General features: G+C 28.9%; 1 protein-coding gene across 2 annotated transcripts; it reads right to left on the minus strand.

The window, feature by feature from the left end:
* Positions 1-334: 334 nt before the first annotated feature.
* LOC107945126 (transcription factor HHO6) lies at positions 335-2,701 on the minus strand. Of its 2 annotated transcripts, XM_016878985.2 has the most exons (6): positions 2,210-2,700; positions 1,875-2,098; positions 1,428-1,794; positions 1,137-1,213; positions 661-990; positions 335-563 (listed from the first exon to the last, which is right to left on the minus strand). In XM_016878985.2, the coding sequence occupies exons 1-5, from the start codon at positions 2,421-2,423 to the stop codon at positions 694-696; spliced, it is 1,179 nt and encodes a 392-aa protein (XP_016734474.1). In that variant the 5' UTR covers positions 2,424-2,700; the 3' UTR covers positions 335-563; positions 661-693. The 2 variants fall into 2 exon arrangements, with proteins under 2 accessions (XP_016734474.1, XP_016734473.1); XM_016878984.2 differs by having other exon boundaries at positions 412-990; positions 2,210-2,701.
* Between the last annotated feature and the right edge of the window lie 17,602 nt (positions 2,702-20,303).

The following is a 20,303-nucleotide window of genomic DNA, read 5'->3' on the forward strand; positions in this document are numbered from 1 at the left end:
AGACCAAATTACACAATATGTAAATATTAAGTGTTAGAGAGTTAACTTTGTTATTATGTCAATTTTACTCAAACGAAATTGCAAAAAAGACCAAACTACTAGTGTAGTAACTACTAGTGTAATTTACCCAAAGAAAAATCAGGAACTCGAAATGATCTAAACAAGTAATTTGATTCCAAATGCCTAACTCAAAATAACACAAACTCAAAAAACCTCGATTTGAAAACTCAAATGGTTCAAACTCAAAATGAGTTCAACTTAAAATGATCCTAAACTAAAATAATCTGAACTTGAAATGGCCTAAACTCACAAAGTTACTTCATTATCCAACAAGTGCCCCAAATGCTTGTGTTGTTTTTAGAATTGCTCAAAACAATTGTGATTTAAGCAACAACTTCTAGAAAATAAGCATTAGCAACTAGAGATTCAATGTCATAGAAGCAAGTAATGGAGAAGCTATTGTTACAATGTTCATGTTTCTTCTATGAAAACATTTGAATTCTCGCGTACTAGCACCGAAAGTAAAACGAAAACTCAATTTGAAGATTGAAGGAAACCGAATCCTGCAAAATTTCACAGCTTCTACTCTCATTTATAGCAAATAGTATATAGTATATATTATCAACTTCATGCTTCTGGACTCAGCCTATGCATGTTTACCTTTTTATCTGCAAAATTCATGGTGGATAAACTCTATACATGGTCTTTACCGGGTTTGTGAGTACGGGTTTTCCAGCTATAGGCTTCGGATTTTGCGTCTTCTTCATCTTCCGTACTGTCACCTCTTGTTGTGGAGGTTCCTCCAGTGTTCGTAGCTAATTGGAGAGGGCCTTGAGGAGAACCGGATTGTGAACTGCTACCTTTCGAAGAATCTCCATATTGATCATGGGACAGCCATAGACCATTCCCCAAAACAAGGGCTGATTCATTTGCTGGGGTGGTTGTGGTCCTTGTAGATGGTGGAAGTCGTCTCGTATGAAGTCGGTATTTCTGGAAAGGCAGGAGAATTAAGCCATGGATAGAAAAAGAAAAGGTTTGCAACACCATTAATATTGGGAAGATAGTAAGAAACCGAAAGATTTCCCGATATCCTGAAAACTGAACTACAAAGAAAGAGAAAGGAACTAAGAACCAACCTGCAGATGGCTCTTAACTTCATCATTGGTCAAGCCATCTACTTGCATAAGTTCCCTAATTTGCTTTGGAGTAGCCACTGCAAAAGAATCAAAGATTATACATACATACATACATACATCATATATATATCTCTATGCATTTCAATGATCCCAACAAAATGATTATACATACATATACATATAAAAATGCATACAAACAAAGTTCTAAATTTGTTATATTTGATGACTTGAACAACAAGCAATCCAATCCAACCTGAAACAAAAACCGAAATTGTTCTTTGATTTCCTCACCTTGAGAGCCACCTAATTGCTGCAAGGCATTAACAAACCGGCGATGTAACTCCGATGACCAACACCTCCTTTGCTTCCTAGTAGCCTGCTGTTGTTGTTGCTGGTGATCGGATAAGGGCTGCAATTCGGACCGGTAATTCACCTGACCCTTCAAGGAAGAACACGAAGCTGCTCTACTACGGCTCATCCTCGACTCCGTAAAACCCAATTCCACTTTCGGATTCTTGATTCCCGGAGTGAGAATCGTTAGTCCATGAATTGGTATCTCCCTTTTCTCTTCTTTCTTCACTGCAAAACTCAAATTTGCCTTGAATGGCATAAAACCTCTAACTTTTCCCCTGTTTTTAAATGGATCCCCATGGTTTCTCTGTTCATAAACCAACATAAATATTAACAAATTTAACAAATTTAAGTATAAACCACAAACTTTTTTCTTTAAAAAGCTACCTTAGTATCTAATTTATCATCAATGGAACTATGATCATCATCTTCAGTGTTCCAAAGCTGAACAGAACTCATCCAATTTTTCTTAGAATCATCTTCTTCTTCATCATCACTGTGATTATTATTCTCCTTTCGATTGTTCTTCAATGGAATAAATTCTTCTAAAACAGGTTCAACATTTCTTCTTCTAATACATTGCGTTGATTCCTCTTTCAAAGCTAAAATCGCTGCCAATCAAACAACAAACCAAAAATCCCCAATTAAATAAAATTTCAAACATAAATCACAAAACGAAACAAAACCCAATTTAATTTGATTTAAAAGAAAAAAAAACGAACCATCATTCAAAAGAAGCATAGAAAGAGGAAGTTCACGTTTAAAACCATCGATCTTTCTCATTTCTTCTTCTAATCTTTTAACAAAAGAATCAAGCTTTGAAACCTTATCGGAAACGCTTCCCATCAATGAAATTTCCTCGAGAAAATTACTGATCGTTTTGGGTATAAATTTGGGTCTAAAATCCAAGCTCAGTTCTGATGGAACCGAACCCATTTTTTTCAATTTTTTTCTTTTCGATTCCTTTTTGGGATTTTTTTAAAAAAGTCTGTTTGAAGCTGGGGAAAACGTAGGTAAAAAAAGAAGGAACATATATATAGAGTGAAAAAGAAGCATTTTTTTCGTTAAATTATTTTAAGTGTTGAGTGAAAAAGAAGCTTTTTTTTTTTGGTGTTTGGCAAGAGAGAAAATGAAAGAAAGAAAAGTAAAAATTTTCTGTTTCCTTGAGAAGAGTGAAAAAATTATAATTTTTTTTTAAATTGGGAAATTTGAAAGGCCAAGATTCTGTTTTGCGGTTTTTGGGTTTTAAAGTCACTTTCGCGTCGTCGCGTATCTCGGTCATCACTCGCCTATTTGTCCGAGTCCACTCACCCTTTTACCTTAATTTAACTTAAAACAAAGCTTTTTAGTTTTTAATTTTTTTTCCATAATAATTATGTTTATAATTTTTTTTTTCTTTTTATGGAATTATGCTTATAACTAAATAAATGAAAGGATATTAATTTTTTTTAATATTTTTTTGAATAATTTTATTATAAATTCTGATTATTTTTATTTTTTTTATACAGTACCTAGAACTACCATAACCCATTCCCAACCCATAAAAATCATAATGCGTTTCAGCGCACTCAAACCCATGTCTTCCTGCATTGACAATAATGTCCATGTTAATCTAGTTATGATTCAATCGACTTATTTTAATGTTACATGTAGAAGTATAGTTATTATTATAAATACAAATAATATATGTTGAAATAACTATAATCAAAATTAAGTATTATAAAATATCGTGGACTGATAATTAAGAATATTTTTAGAGATAACTCATACGTGGTGAGATTTAAGCTACGATAAATTTAGAAAGGACCCATATACGATTAACTCAAGGGTGAAATCAGAAAACTTTGGTTGAGGAGTCAATATAAGAATATAAATTGTTGGAGTGACCAAATTTAAAATTTATACACAAAAAGGATTAGATTGTATAACTAAAATAAGGGTCAAAATTTGTAATATACCCATTTTATCTAAGGGGGCCAAGACGCTTTTTTGCTCCTTTGGGTTCACTATTAAATTTACTTGTGGGACTCGAACCTAGACCATAAGGGTGACGTTAGAGGGTGTAAGTAAAGGCCTTACCCTTCCTCGAATGGAAAATTTCTTTTTTAATCTCTTAAATTTTAATTTTAATTTTTGGCTCGTTAAAAATTAAAAAAATTATAATTTAATCTCTCAATAAATTGAAAACTTTTATGTTAATATAATAAAATTATATTTTATTTCTTTAAAAAATATAATTCAAACAACGCTTTTTAGTTTTATTTTTTTATAATAATTACTTTATAACTATTTTTTCTTTTTTTAATGGAATTATGTTTATAATTAAATTGTTATAATAAAGGTCGATAATGATGGTAGAACGATTGCAAAGCAATAAAAAAAGAAAAATAAGAGCACACAAATTTTACGTGAAAATTCTTTCGGGAAAAAACTACAAGCAAAGGAGAAGAAATTCACTAATGTTGATAATGACTATTTTTTCTTTTTTTAATGGAATTATGTTTATAACTAAATTGTTATAATAAACGTCAATAATGACGGTAGAACGATCGTAAAGTAAAAAATAAAAATAAAAAAAACACACAAATTTTATGTGGAAATCCTTTCGAGAAAAAAACTATGAGCAGGGGAGAAGAAATTTACTAATGTTGAAAACTGAAAGATACAATAGGAGTTCCAACTACATTTATTTAAAGGTTGAAAAACCTTCTTCTAATCAAAGCCAAATAGTAGAAGAGTAGTTTTATACAGACTCAAGTTATGCTGTATGGTCTGTATTTATTTCTTCAATAAGTGATGGGATTCGGGTCACACAAACTCTAACATAAATAGATGAAAGGGATATAAACTTATTCTTTTGATGTTTCAAGTATAGTTATTTCAACATATATTATTTGCATTTTTAATTAAATAACTATAATTAAAATCAAGCGAACAACGGATTTATAATTGAAACATTTCTAAAAGGAACCTACACATGGTAAGATTTAGATATAATGTAATCTTTTGTATTTGAATTTGACAAGTAGGTTCACATTGGCTCTTAACTTCTTCTTTTTTTATCCATATTGATCCTTGAACTTGAAAATTGTTATTTATTTAAGCCCATTTTGTTAATGATCGCGAAAAAAAAAAGAGGGAATAATGTAACTTTTGGCCCCTAAACTTGACAACTAGGTTCACTTTGGTACTTGTACTTTTTTTGGTCCATTTTAATCCTTGAACTTGAAAAAAGTTTGAAAGTTTGATGATGTGGCACTTTGAGTTTGAAAAATAAAATTTATTTAGATAATGATGTGATACAATATCAGAACATCATATTCAGTGTTTTAATAATCAAATTCATGGTTAAACAAGTTAACCATCAATGTTTAATTCAACCAATTCGATCAATTCAGCCGTTGGACCAACAATAATTGATTAAATAATTAAAAATTCTATAAAATTAAAAAAAAAAGTGAAAGGAAAGATAAAATTGGTTTTACTTGCTTTTTAGATTTTTATAATTTTATATTTATTTATTTAATTATTGTTGATCTGACGGTAGAATTGATTAAACTGGTTGAATTGAGAATTGGTGATGTAACTTGTTCAACCATATGTTCAATTATTAAAACACTGAATATGCTCACTTTGAGATAGTATCATATCATCATATAATTTTTTTTATTTAATGATGATGTGACACAATCTCCGATCTTCAACACTAACCGTTAAATCAACTTAGATCTAACGTATGTTCTTCTACTCTTCGATGGGTACTAATCCACCATATTGATCATTGAATCGTCGCTTGGAGCTCGCTAGCTGGATTTAAAAAAAACTCTTAACAACCCAATAGTTTAAATAAAAACTTTCAAATAGTTCAGTGATCATTATGTAACTTATTGAAGTTAAGTGGCCAAAACACAAATTTACTAATAGTTTAATGATCTAATGCTGAATTTACCTTTTTTTACTTGAACTTTTGAAAGAAAAATGAAAATCTAGCTAGGCAATAGTGCTAGCAAAAGCAAAGAAACTTTGCAGTAATGCATATGTGGGTGTCCCTTTCCAAACTTTTTTTTTTCTTCCACAAAGATTTGTTGAATTAGGCCACCATATATATTAGAACACATCCACCATGTAAGAAATATGTTTATGAAGAGTTGATATAAAAAATAAATGATATTTTAGTTGTGATGATAAAAGTAATGATATTTAATACTTTCATGTTTTAGGTTTAAATTTATTATGTAAATATTCTTCCATTTTTATATAAAAAATGTAAAAAAATAAAAGGGTAAATAATCTCGTTAGTCACTCTAAATATAGGTCATCTTTATTTTGGTCATTCCAATTTTTTTTTTTAATTTGGTCATCACAAAATAGTAATTGATTATATTGGTCACTCTACCATTAAATGGTAATGTAAGACTAACAGTGCATTTCCATGTTAGTCACTCTAAAATTAGGCAAACTACCCGTTAGTCACTCTAAATAGGGTTGTTCCTATTTTGGCCACCTAAAATTTTTTCATTTGTTACAAATGCACCATTAGTCTTCCATTACCATTTAAGGATGGAGTGACAGTTTGATCAATTTCTATTTTGAGGTTGTCAAATTAACAAAAATGAAAATAAGATAACCAAAATAGGAATGACCCATATTTAGAGTGACTGATTGCGTAGTTTACTCAAGATAAAATATCCTAAAAATAATATAATTTATTTTGTAAAACAATGATATTTTAGTCATTATCCAACTAAACCGGTGTCCGGATGACTCGTGAGATCAAATAGAGATGCACATAGGCCTTAAGGATGGCTCAGCTGGCTTAAGTCTGAATTTGGGTTTATATTTTTTCAACCCTGAGCCTACCCTCTCTTACTGTTTAAAAATAATAAAAATATATAAAATAAATTTTTTAATAAAATTTATATATTTCTATAATTAAATCTAAATAAAAATAAATGTTTTATTAATTTTAAACAGTAGAATGAGTCATTTGGACGAACTTGAATGAGCATGAAAAATTATTTTGGAATCAGGTCTTAGCTTAACTCATGAACACCTCTACCAATAATTGAACGAGAAAGTGATTAAAATTATATATATGTTGATAGTTTAAGATCCAAGGTTCAATCTCTTGCGGTAACATGTTCCTTTTCATTAAAAAAATATATACCCAAATCCAAAAATTAAATCTAAAGAACAAAGATGAGTTTCTTTCAAACAAAGACACAAAAATTCTACTAATAAGTGTTAAGTGCAATGGTAAATTACAGTACATTTTTTGAAAAGAACTCAAATTCGAACCCTAAAGACAACATCACTAAAAGTAATTGCCGCAAAACTCTAAAAAAATTAATTTCTATTAATTGTAAAACAAAAAGTAATTATAGTTTTGAAGGAAAAAAATTAAAATTCTTGACTAAAAATCATATAAAAAAAAAACTCCCATCTCCAAAAGCATCTTTCACGTGATGATAAGTTTCACTGTTTCACTTTCATGACATTTTTTTTGTGACCCTTCTTTCTCCTTCAAAAGGGTATCTTTTCATTATGAACCAAAAAATTAAGGGGAAATTTAGGGAATATGCCTGTTTGAAAAATAATATATTAGGGATTTAGGTAAATTTTTACAAAATTTTGAGAAATAAGCTATTTTGTGGGACGTGGCTGCCACGTAGGCAAAAACGTGCCCTACACAATATTTTTTTAAATATAAAATATTAATAATTGAATCCCTAACTATTGAAAAATGAAAAAAAAACCCAACAATTACCAAAATCTAACCCTATTTAAACCCCACCATTTGTCATTTTATTCAATTTCATTCATCTTTTCTCTCAATTTCAATTTTTTTTTCTCTTAAATTTCTATCTTTACGGTAAGTGATTTCTTGATTTTATTCGATTTTCATTATATAAATGATTTCAAGTTAAATAAGGTATTTTTTTGGTTTATTTTTAATAAGTTTAACAATATTTTTATGTTAAATAAATTGTTAATTTAGTGGTAATTTAATGATATTATAAATTTTTTAGTTTATTTCATTGTCTAAATAAATTAATCCTATTTAATTTTATAAAAATTACAAATTTTAAAAATGTCAATGCCTCTAATTCGTTTGGATCACAAACACGTATTAGACGTCTAATTATAAATGGTAAGAAAATGTTATTATAATTTTTTATTTTAATTAATACCATTATTAAGTTGTTAATATTATTATATTATTATATTTTTTTTTACTTTTTTATGTTTATATAATTAGGATGAAGATCGAATTATTGAAACATATATACACAATTTAAATGCGAGAGCATCACGCGTTATTGAACAGTACTTGAAAGAGGCGAGTTTCTTACACGTGTCCCGTATGCTTGGTAGGGCTAAATTGGAGCCCGCACTTATCAGTGCTTTGTTGAAGAGATGGAGACCCGAAACACACACATTCCATCTTCTGTACAGTCAGTACGATTATACTCGAGCATGTGACATTACAACTCTGTCTACCGATTGATGGGGCAGTCGTTATGGGGTAGTGCACATTGGAGATTGGAGGCTAATTTGCAACCAACTATTATGCAATGTGCCGGACAAGTTTCGTGGTAACCGGATAAATATGAAATGATTAGAAGATAATTTCTCACATCTCGACAACTCTTCTAATGCAGTTGAAATACAACAAATTGTGTGAGCATTCATACCGAAGTTGATTGGGGGTCTTATCTAATGCTAGACAAATGTCAAAATCTGGCACATTTAAGGTGGCTCCTACAACTAATCAACTTAAAAGAAGCTGAACGACTTAGTTATGGATCAGTTGTCTTAGCTACATTACCAAGAGATGTGTTAGTCAACTGAAGCACAAAAAATTAAAATCGGTGGTTTTATACTCTTTCAATCATGGGCATGATATTGCTTACCATTTTTACGTCCCCGAGTAAATTTCCCTTATCAATTCTTAATTATAATAAGGTAAGATTCATGTAATAATATAATTATCATATTTTTTTTATATTTTTAGAATAACATATTATTTGAATAGATGGAACAATGACATGAGTCATGTGGAAATGTCGAATGAGCTTGAAGTTTTGAAATTTTTAATTATATAATAATTACGTAAGGATTTGAAATTTAATATTAGACACATAATGAAATTTATAATTTCGAGACAAATTATAAATTTTACTCCGAGATTCTTGAGTTTTTAAAGAATTATTAAACTTTTTTTGATTTTTCAAAATTCAATCCAACAATTAATTTTTCTTTTTATTTTCTTTCAAGTTTAATCGAACAGCTATAGGTAGTGTTTATGCTAGCATGGAAGGAGAGACTAAAGCTTTCCCCCTTTCTCCTACCACGCTAGCAAAAAACACTTGCAGAGAGCATTTTTGCCACCTGTACTAAAATCGGTTTATTCCCCTAATTATTTTTTAAAATTGGTATATATATATACATACCTAATTTTATCAAAATTTAAAGGGTATCTTTTCTCCCCATTATTATTTTTTTTATTTTCATTTTATTGATTTATTTTTAAAAAATCCCATTGTCTTGAGGGAATCTTTTTAAATAATGAAAAGATGTTGCACAGATTTTACAACGTTTTTTTTTTCTTGCTTCGTTTCTAAGGCTGTCTATGTCATTTATTTTAGGGGTTTTTGGTCTGCTTCTTAAAAGGAGCTGTTGAGTGCCATTATTGTTCATGCTTTGTCCTTTATAGTATTCCGCTTTCAATGGCCTTTCAATTATGAATGAGAAAAAAAGAAAAAAAAAGAGAAATTGAAAATCACTTTATATTTACAATAATTAAAATGATTTTATATAAAAATATTTTTTAAAACACCAAATAAAAGTTATCGATTATTTTTATTTCCTTGAAAAATTAACTTTTTCAAAAAAAAATTATGAAAAAAAGATTTGAAAAATTATCAAATAATATTCAAAAGTCATAAAACATAGACTATTTTATACATTTAAGACAATAGTAGTTAATTTTGTTTGGTTAAATTTAATTACTAGCCTTGAACTATGCTTGTAAGATTTAGTCCATATTCTTCTCTTGACGCAAATGATAGTCGTTAATTCATTAACTGAATTTTTATCAAGTAGTATGTGAAAATAACAAGCTAACATATCATTACACATATGATAATATATTTACCGTTTCAAATTTTGGAAATAGTAGAACTAACTTATCAAATTTAATGGTTATTGTTTGGGGAGGACTAAAGTTTTAAAATTTTAAAAGTATAGAGATTAAAATTGATCAAATTAAAATATAGAGACTGAATCCATAGCTTTCGCAATGTACATGGACTAACAATAGAATTTAACACTAAATAATTGGTTTAAATACGTTTCAAGTTCACTCTTCGTCATTTAGATTTTGATCATTTTATTTTTAGGAATTTAATTTCTATACTTTTCATATTTCAATATCCAAGTTCGATAATTAACACCTTTAAAGTTTCCTTACCAAATTTACCGGTGATATTTTAGAGGGAAAGCCCACTTAATAATCATATAACAAAGAAAAATATTTTTAAAATGGTAATAATTGAGCTGACATTTTTAAATTCAAAAAGTAAAAAAGATTAAATTCATTGAAATAAAAATAAAGAAATTAAATTTCAAATGTACAAATAAAAATAAAAATTTGAAAATTTTTTAACCTAAATAATATATTACGAATAAAGTATTAGCTTAATTGGCACTAATTCAACTTTTGATTTTATTAATTGAGGTTTGAATGGTTGAAAAATTGTATATAAAAAAGTTTTAAAAATATATTATATATAGTAAGATTGTATTAGATCCAAATGGTGATAACTATATTCATTATTAGGCAAATACAAACGTACATGTGTTAAAAAAGAAGAAGATAAATTATACTATTTTTTTTTTGGATCTACTATATTAGTCATTATATTATCGGTATATTTTTATTTTGGTCACTTAATTTAAAAAATTATAATTTTCTCACTAAATTATTTAAACATTTTCATTTAAGTCACTAGATTGTTAAAATTAATGCTATATAGCTTTTTTTTTTGTTTTATTGTCTACACCAATCGAAAGCTCACTTTATCTTTATTCTCTTCTATAGTTTATTTTTTTTTCATAAAATAATTTTGGACATAAACTTTATTCTTTGATCTCCAACACTGATCGTCAGATTAACTTAGATCTATGATATGTTTTTCTACTTGTCATAGGGTATAAATCCACCATACTGATCATCAAATTATCGCTTGGAGCTCATTGACGGAATTTAGAAAAAAAAAACTTATCAACCCAATGGCTTAAATAAAAATTTCTGAATAGTTTAGTGACTTAAATGTAAACTTTCGAATAGTTAAGTGACCAAAACAAAAACTTACTTATAGTTTAGTGCAAAAAAAAAAAAGCAAAAATTAATTCGAACTTCAATGATATAAATCAATTAAATTACCTCTCAATAAAAAGTCAACTGAATTAAATAGATATATGATAGTCGGAATAAATTTTTTTAAACAATTTCATTATATGTTCTGATCATATCTACTCTTTTTGACACAATGTCTAGAACTATCTATATCCCCTCCCCAACTCATAAATAGATAGGAGGAGAATAATGTGCTTCAGCACACTCAAATCTACATCCTCCTACATTGAAAATAATACCTATACAAACTACTTATTAAGTTAAAATTCAATTGACAGTCAAAATAATCTTACGAAATTTTTATTTTTACTGATGGGTTTTAAGCCATCATTGAATAACAATTTATTTTTAAGGATATTTTGTACTAGTAAGGTACATTAATTGATCCAGTGGGGGACCGTAAGACTCCAAAATTTTAAAAATTTTCAAAAATTTTAATTAGACTTTCAAAAAATTTTAAAATTCTCATCATACCTTTTATATATTTTTCTGGAATTTTAATTAAATTCTTTTAAAATTTTTGGAAATTTTTATTAATCTCATAAAAATTTTAAAAAATTTTATTATACCCTAAATTTGTTTAAAAGTTCTTATCAACCTCGTAAAATTTTTAAAATTTTGTATTAAATCCCTCAAAACTTAATTTAAAAACAGAATCTTTGATGATGGCATAACCAAAGACAGAAGAATGTTGGGAAACGCATGTTAAATAGTAGACACAAACCGGTGTCGAGTTTTAACATAATTTGGCTAAAAAGCCAAGCCAGTTGGACACCACCATGCACCTACATCTCAATGACATATGCTTTTGTTGCCAAAAAAGGATCAAACATGTTATGAAAGTTGTTTTGAACTTTGTTTGGTCCCTCTAAGACCATCATTGAATAACAATACTAGCTTTATAACATGCCCACTTTCAACTTGTTCCAAAGTGGGTGCCTTCCAATTTAGATAATGTATCTTATAAATAAAATACGAAAAAAATATAATACAAGTATGATGTGAATATATAAATATATCGAAAGAATCGTTAAAAATATTCAAAGGTGACATCATGGGATCGTAATTTTGTAATTAAATGAATGTCTCATTGAGAATAAAATTTTATGTATTACTATCAAATCCAAAACAACACAAGATTTTTTTTTTCCCGTGACATTATACTCTTTTAGATAAGAGTGGATTATATTTTTATGGAGGGTCGATGTTGATTTAGAATAAAAGAAAAAGTTACAATCCTGAGCTAAAGCACACTATCTGAATACACACCATGCTGGGAGACATAGTGGGTAAGTGTTAAGACACCATGATGCAACACTTGCATTTGGAATTTAGTTTGATTTTATTTTTTATTTTTCGGGTTTAAAAAATATAATTCCAATAATTAATACCGTTAAATTTTTTTAATAAATTTAAGTATATTATAACATCAGTTTTCCTATTACATATAGGAGTAAACAAATGATTAATTTGGTCAGTTCGATCCTTTTTTTTTAAAAACTTAACTGACTTAACATCAATCAGTTTAATTGATTGAGTCAATTGACCGACTTATTTAAAATATATTATAAAATATATTTTAAAAACAATGTAAATATAAATATATTTAACTTACTTAATCGATTTATTTATTATAAAATATAAATATATTTAAAATAATTAAAAATATAATGTTGAGTTTTTTTCATTTTATGGTCCTATGCCCATACGTGTTCTAGTCGAGCTTTGTTCATCTTGAACATTATGTTGGTAGCATTTATGCTAAAAAGAACATGCAATATGATTCATCAAACCATTATATATATATTAGGAAAAATTATATTTAATGACACTGAACTATTAGTAAGTTTTACGTTTACATCATTTAATTTTAAAAATTTACAAAATAATCACTAAATTATTTGGAAGTTTTCATTTAAATTTGAAATTGCTACTATATAGCCTTCTTCGTTTGCACCGCTTGAACTAACCAAAAGCTCTTCTTTCCCTTCTCTTCAACAGGTCAGTTTCTTTTTTTATAAAAAAACTTTGAACGTTACAAATTTATGAACCAAAACCCAAAAAGTTTTCTTCTTCGATCTCCGAAACTAACCATCAAATCGACTTGGATCTAAGGTATGTTCTTTAACTAGTAGATGGATACTAATCCCCTGTATTGAACGTTGAATCGTTGCTTGGAGCTCACTAGCTGAACTTTTAGAAAAAAAAACTGAACAACCTAGTGACTTAAATAATAAATTTTGAATAGTTCAGTGATTTAAAAGAAAACTTTCAAATAGCTTAGTTACTATTTTGTAACTTTTTGAAGTTGAGTAACAAAAACATAAATTTACTAGTAGTTTAGTGAAATTGAGTATAGTTTACCCTATATATTATACCTCATTATATAAAAATATAAAATATTTTAATTTTATATTAATATTTATATGTTTTTATAATTAAATTTAAATTTAAATTTAAATTATTTAAAAATTACTCAATTTAAATTTGAGCCATGTTGATATAGATCCAAACCAAAGTCAACCGAATTAACTAAACTAAACTGACCACTCGATGAAGAACAATTTATTCAAAAATATATTTTTGAATGGTAAATTCATTAAATTATTCAATGGATGTAGTCATACAATGTAGATGAAAAAATAACAAACACTCGTCGTAGATGAGGAAGAACAAACTTCATCAGCACAACAAAGGCTTTAGGCTCAGGATAAATAGAACATTATGACACATTAACAATTGGCTTTGTCACAACTCATGCACGACATATCTGAAGTGACTGGAAGTACTTAACATGATGAGAAAATCAGCCTTGGATGGTCCAAAGCGGTGAACAAAAAGTGACAAAAGAATCGAATATTCGCCAAACTATAGAGGACGGCAACAAAACCATCCCTAAAGTCACTTGTAAAGCTAAGATTACATGCATAAGCAAGACTAAAAACCGTGCTACAAGAGAAGACAAAGACCTCTAAAATTGAAGACTTATTAAATAATGAAAAAATAAACAAAAAAATATAAAACTTAAGACAACACGAATCCAAATCGACTCGTAAAATTATTTATTATTCTGAAATATTCTCAGAACATAAATAAATTTAGAAATTGGCGAAGAGTCACCCACTTTCCAAAAGGACTATTGGTGGCCAATGGAGTTTTAGCGAACAACAAACATCGTCATCTATCAATCATAACTTACAAAGACAACAAAGATACCCATAAAATAGATCTACAAACTGAAAAAGAGAGAAAACATATGAAGTGAATAAATTTATTCAAAAATTAAAATCTAATTAATAATATATATTCAAATTCAACCAAAATTAATTAACATGGAATCATACGTTCATGTTAACCCCAAAAGAGTTGCCTTCCTAAGTCCTTTGAGTTGTGAATTGAGTAAATTACTTAGTTAGTCACTTTAAATAACATTCTTGCAATTTAGCCACTCAATTTTAGTGTGCTTTCATTTTGGTCACTCAAAATACAATCCTTGCAATCAGGTCATCTAACTTTTAAGGCGCTTTCATTTTAGTCACCCAAGCATTAAATCTCTAACAGCATGTTTACACATTCATTTTGGTTACCCAACTTTTAGGTCGCTTTCATTTTGGTCACCCAAAAAATAATTTTTATAAGCATTGATTGGGGTAAAAAAAATCAAAGATTAAAGTAAAAAAGTGATAAAAACTAAAATAATGCACAAAAATTGTCAAATTGTACTTATTTATCCCATTGCTAAAATTTTAAAAATTATTTTCTTAATATTGAAATTTTAAATTTCAAAACATCAAAATAAATTGAATAAATCATTGAAATTTTTTTATCCATTTATAATTCTAGCAAATTTGTTACTATAATATTAAAATTAATTAATTAAATCTCTTTTAAAATTTTAAATTTTAAAATTTATTCTATATTTCCAGATTATCCTTAATGAAATCAACTCAAATAACTCATATTTTAATAGTTCTCTACAAAACTTAAACTTCTTTCAATCATATAATCCTGAATCTTCCATGCTAAACTATAAGTAAAGGAAAAAAATACTTGCAATTAATTAAATTAATTGTTTGTTCTTTGTTTGGGTAAAGAAGCGGCAAAAAAAATATGAGATTTGTTTGGAATGAAAGATAAAATTAATTAATTGCAATTATTTTTCTTTACTTTTAGCCGAGCATGGAAGATTCAAGATCACATAATTAAAAGAAATTTGAGTTTCTTAGACAACTATTAAAGACAGTAATTTTTATTGATAATTGTTAGCTTTGATATCTCGAGCTTTTGATATAACAACATTTAAGATAAAATTTTATTTATATTCCTAACCCATTATTTGGTGAAAATAATAATTGAAAATTTTGTAAAATATTTTCAAAGCATTTCAAAGACTTGTAAGTAAAAGTACTCAAAAACATGTTTTAAATGTTTTTAGTCAATCCAAAATGTTCTTAAATGTTTTAAACTCATTTTATACAAGACTAAGAAGCTCAATCAGTACTTGGAGGAAGTTCTACCAATAGAAGCAAGACAGAGAGCACCCCAAACATTCATCCGGACTTCTACCAATATAATAAGTCTACTTCTTCCTATACATCTTGTGAGTTATATCGAAACAAGTTTGTCTTAATGCTTTCGGTGACTACAAACTATCTCCAACAACTATAAACGGCCACAAATTTTCCCTTGTTATATATACACATCAAGAACACTTTAAGATATAAGAGATGAACATCTAAACGTAGAAATCAAGAGAAAAGCCTTCAATTCTTTATCTTCTTCATTTTCTCTTACACATATTCATTGAGAGCTTATTGTAATATCTTTTCTCACTCTCAAATATTTGTATTTGGAGCTTCAATTTGAAAACACACACCTACTAGAGGTTTATTGTTAGTTTGCTCATCTTCTCTTTGCTGCAAAGAGCATACTTAAGGTTTTTGAGGTATAAAACCTTAAGTTAATTGTAAAAGGTTTTTAATTGAGCCACAAAAGCTAGAGGATTTTAGTTAAACTATAAAATTACAGGGAATGTTCTATCTTAGCCTTGTGAAAAATATAGGCATTTCCTTGAAAGGTAATAATTCAAGTATAATGAATTGGGAAATCCTTGGTTGAAGTATACCAATGTAGTAGAGGTAGGCAATTGGGGCCGAACCATTATAAATCGAATTATCCAAGCTTTCTTCCCTTTCCTTATTAATTAAAAAACTTTTTAGAAATTTTTAAAATATCAATTCACCCTCTCTTGGTATTTTCGGGCCTAATAATAATTTTTGAAAATAATTTCAAAACATCAAAATAAATGATATAAATTGTTGAGTTTTTTTATCTATCGATAAAGTTAACCGATTTGCTACTATAATTTTGAATCTTAATATTTAAAGGTTTATATTTCAAAACTCAAATTTAGAATTTTCGGCAATGGGATAAACAAGTAAAATTTGGCAATTTCACTTTAATCCTTAAATTTTTTTACCCCAATCAATATTTAAAAAAAATATTTTTTGAATGACCAAAATGAAAGTACAAACACAATGTAGCATGTACAATTAACCACTGTTAGAAATTTAACACTTAGGTAACAAAAATTTTATTTTGAGTGACCAAAATTAAAACTCCCAAAAATTGAGTCGCCAACTAAATACTTTACTCATTGTGAGTCTTTATTCATCCATCGCCACGTCGAGGTAAACCTGCCTCCCAACTCAATCATTTTTGTAACCAAAGAGTAGAGAGTTTGCAGACAAGACAGACACAGATAAAATCACATGTTTTTCTTTTCTTCTTTACTAAAAAAAAAAATTCAAAGAGACCACATTCAAGTTATTTCATCAAGACTTCTTTCCACTGATTCAAATGGACACATATTTCACAAGCTCTCTTCTAGCAATTCTGAGTTAAAATCTTGTAGAGGGAAAAAAATACTTTTGAGAGAATTTTATCTTCTATTTAAGAGTTCGATTTAATTTGGCTATATCCAATGATCTCACATCATGTCCTGTTGTTTGTGCTAGTTAATTTCATGTAGTATCAGAGCTAAAATATTTTTTTGGAGGGGATGAAATTAAATTGTATATTTTTACAATAGTAAAAATATAATTTTACCATTTTAATAGTCTATATCTTAATAATTTTTAAAGGATTAAATCAAATTTGTATTATTTTTTGGAGGCTAAAGTGTAATTTTGTCATTACTAATTTAAAATTTTATAAATTATGAAGGGCTTAAATGAAAATTTTTCTATTTTAGGGGAACCAGGGCCCCTGCCAACCCCCGGCTTTGCCACTAACTCTATTAGATGGAATTTTCTTACGAGCTAGTAACACATAAAATGTCAAAACTCTGGGTCCATTACCTTACAAGATTGACACCCTACAAACTTGCACATATGACATAAACAAAATATTTGTCATTCGTACATCACATATATTTGTTATTTTAATATGCAATCAAGATCAATTGATTTCCAGGGAATATGAAGCTAATACGACGATGACATGTGGCGTAGCGGAAAGGACCAGAGATGGCCTTTTATGACCCATGCATAGACATTGGAACGGACCCAGAGGTGTTTCTCTGGGTATTTCATGTTTTTCAATTATTGGTATTCTTTTCTATACGTTAAATCAAAAAGCACATCGTTCATTTTGTTAAAAATTTCATCCATTTGTACTATTAAAATTTGACGTGGTTGACGAAATAACTAGAAAGTTGTTGACACCATTTTTTGATCGAAAAACGGGGTCGACTTGGGTTTTGAAAATGAAAAAGGGAGTCGCCACCAATCCTTTTTGAGGTGTGATTGGGTCACCTTGGAAAAAGGTGGTTTTTAATAAATAATTTGATTTTATTAAAACAACAGTTTTGGTCTACGAAATTTAGAAAATGGGTTCGGGAGTCGGTTACGTACGAGGAAGGATTAGCACCCTCGTAACGCCCAGAAATTGGTACCTAGTTGATTACCTAATGTCTTGATGTCGAAAATTGAGAATTTGAAAGAATTAAAAATACGATCCCTGTATTAAAATGAAAATTTTTGGAAAAAGAAATATATTTCACGTTAATTGAGGAAGAGAATCATATCCAGTAAGTTAGCATACAATATCTCAAATTCTCGATACGCGAACGAAAAATGCTTATTTAAAAGATATTTTAGCCATCTCGGATTTAAAAATGAGATCGCGACCAGTAAGTTAGGACGTGATTTTTTTAATCCCGAGGTCATCTAAAATTTGAGTTTAGAAAGATTCGTACATTTAGATTTATCGAGAGAATCGAAACCCAGTAAGTTAGGGCACGATTTTCTCGAATCCAAACACGAAATGCCATTTTAAAAAAATAAATTTTGTTATATCGAGTAAAAATAAAGCACAAAATTATAGTGAAAGCAAATTACATTATTTATGCATGGCAAAATCATAATGAACATGAAAATATAAAACGATGCAAGCTATAGCAATCAATATGAACGATCAAACTTACAACATACAAAATAACAAAATAAAAAAAACGAATAAAGTTAAATCATTCATTCAAAATAATAACAAAATGAAATAAATAAATAGCAAATACAATTAAGTATAAAAAGATATATATAGACATGAACTAAAATATGTGTATACATGAATTAACAAAATATATAAAGTATATTTTATATAAGATAAATAAATATGCGTATATATAGAAATATGTACATATAGGTGTATAAAACTATGGAATACTAAGATAAAGGAATACATATAAAAAGTAAGTGTATATATATTGTAAAATAAAAGAAAATGTATATATGTACAAACTAAAGTTTAAAACTAATGAAAACATACATATGTATACAAATAAATACGTTAATTTATATACATACTAAAAATATATTGAAAATGTGCATGTGTATGCGGATTTTAAAAAAAAATATAAAAGGGTGTATTTTAGACTATAAAGATTATATATAAATATGTATGTATTTATGAAAATGAAAATGTGTATATAGATATATATATAGGTACATAAGTTGTAAAATATATAAAAATATATATATGTACTGGAAGTTTAAATAAAATCAATATAAATAAATAGGTAATAATAATAATAGTAATAATAAAAATAATAGGACTAATTCAAAACGGGAACGAAACCTCAGGGCTGAAATCAAAAATAAAACAGAATAAAGGATCAAAATGTAATATGCGCGAAAAAAGGGGGGACCAAAATGGTAAATACCCTGAAGCCCCAAAACGCAGTACAGCAGAGGGTCAAAATTGAAACAGAAATAAAAGCTTGTGGTTAAATTAAAAAACAGAAAAGAACGAAACAAGGGTCAAATTGTAACGCGTTGCAAAGTCTGAGGGACTGCACGTGCAATTATACCATTTAAAGAAAACGCGCGGATCCTCCCCCCGGGTCGGGTCACCGCGCGGGTCAAGAGGGCCTCAAAACGGCACCGTTTTATGACTTGTATAAATATTAAAAAATGCCCAAAAATATCATTTTCATCACTTTTCTAAAAAACAGAGAGCTTTCTCTCTCTCAAGCCCCCAAGGCCGGCCAAGATCCAGCCGCTTCCGATCATCGGGCCACCCTCCGTCGACCACTGTGCACGGTGGTTGGAGGCACAAAATCGGATCTTTTTGGTCCCCTTCGAAGCCGATTGCCTCTAGACCACAGATCCATGATGGAATGTCGAGAAAGATGAGCCCAAGATCCGAAAACGAGGAGAGACCGCTCGTCTCCTCCTCCACCGGCGACGACGAAGACGGGCTCCGACGCCGGCCTTCGAAACAAATAGGTACTTTTCTTTCCCCTTTTTCTTTTGTTTTTAAAGAGTAGTGTAACAAACAAAAATAAATAAAGAAAAAAAGGAAAATAGAAAACGCCATAACAGAAAAGAAAAAATGGAATCTACCTTTTCAATTTTTCTTCTTTTTATTAAGTTGTTTTTTTAATCCCCGGAAGACCCCTGTTACATTTTCTTTGTATCTTTATATAGCCGATTACAATACATTTTTATCTATTTCTATTATTTTGCACTGTTTTTGCCTCTGCTTTGCGTGCTGTCCTTGCAGGTAATTGATGGGAGTAGCTGGTGGCGTCGGTGGCAGAAACTAGAGCGGCGGTAGACGTTAGGAGCCCCCAGGGACGTGCGGCGCCTTAGCTAGGGTTTCAGAAAAGCTGAAACCCTAGTTTGACTTTTGTTGGGCCTTGCTGTAATGGGCTTGTTTGGATTTGGGCTTGTAATGGGGCTGTTTGGGTAGATTTAGTTTGGGTTTAATTAATTTGATCCTTGGGTCTCTGCTTGTTGGGCCCGGGCATAAATTAGGCTGTACAAAAGTAATACACGATGTGCCACGTATACCTCATATTGATGTACAGAGACTAGTTTTTAACCGTAAAAATG

Source organism: Gossypium hirsutum, chromosome A04 (assembly GCF_007990345.1).
Source record: "Gossypium hirsutum isolate 1008001.06 chromosome A04, Gossypium_hirsutum_v2.1, whole genome shotgun sequence".
In the NCBI taxonomy this organism is placed as follows: domain Eukaryota; kingdom Viridiplantae; phylum Streptophyta; class Magnoliopsida; order Malvales; family Malvaceae; genus Gossypium; species Gossypium hirsutum.

Coding starts and splice junctions, on each gene's coding strand:
- LOC107945126 (XM_016878985.2), bottom strand. CDS start 2,423: ATGGGTTCGGTTCCATCAGAACTGAGCTTGGATTTTAGACCCAAATTT. Junction 1,795..1,874: donor ATGATAAATTAGATACTAAG/GTAGCTTTTTAA, acceptor GTTTATGAACAG/AGAAACCATGGGGATCCATT. Junction 1,214..1,427: donor GCAATTAGGTGGCTCTCAAG/GTGAGGAAATCA, acceptor ATTCTTTTGCAG/TGGCTACTCCAAAGCAAATT.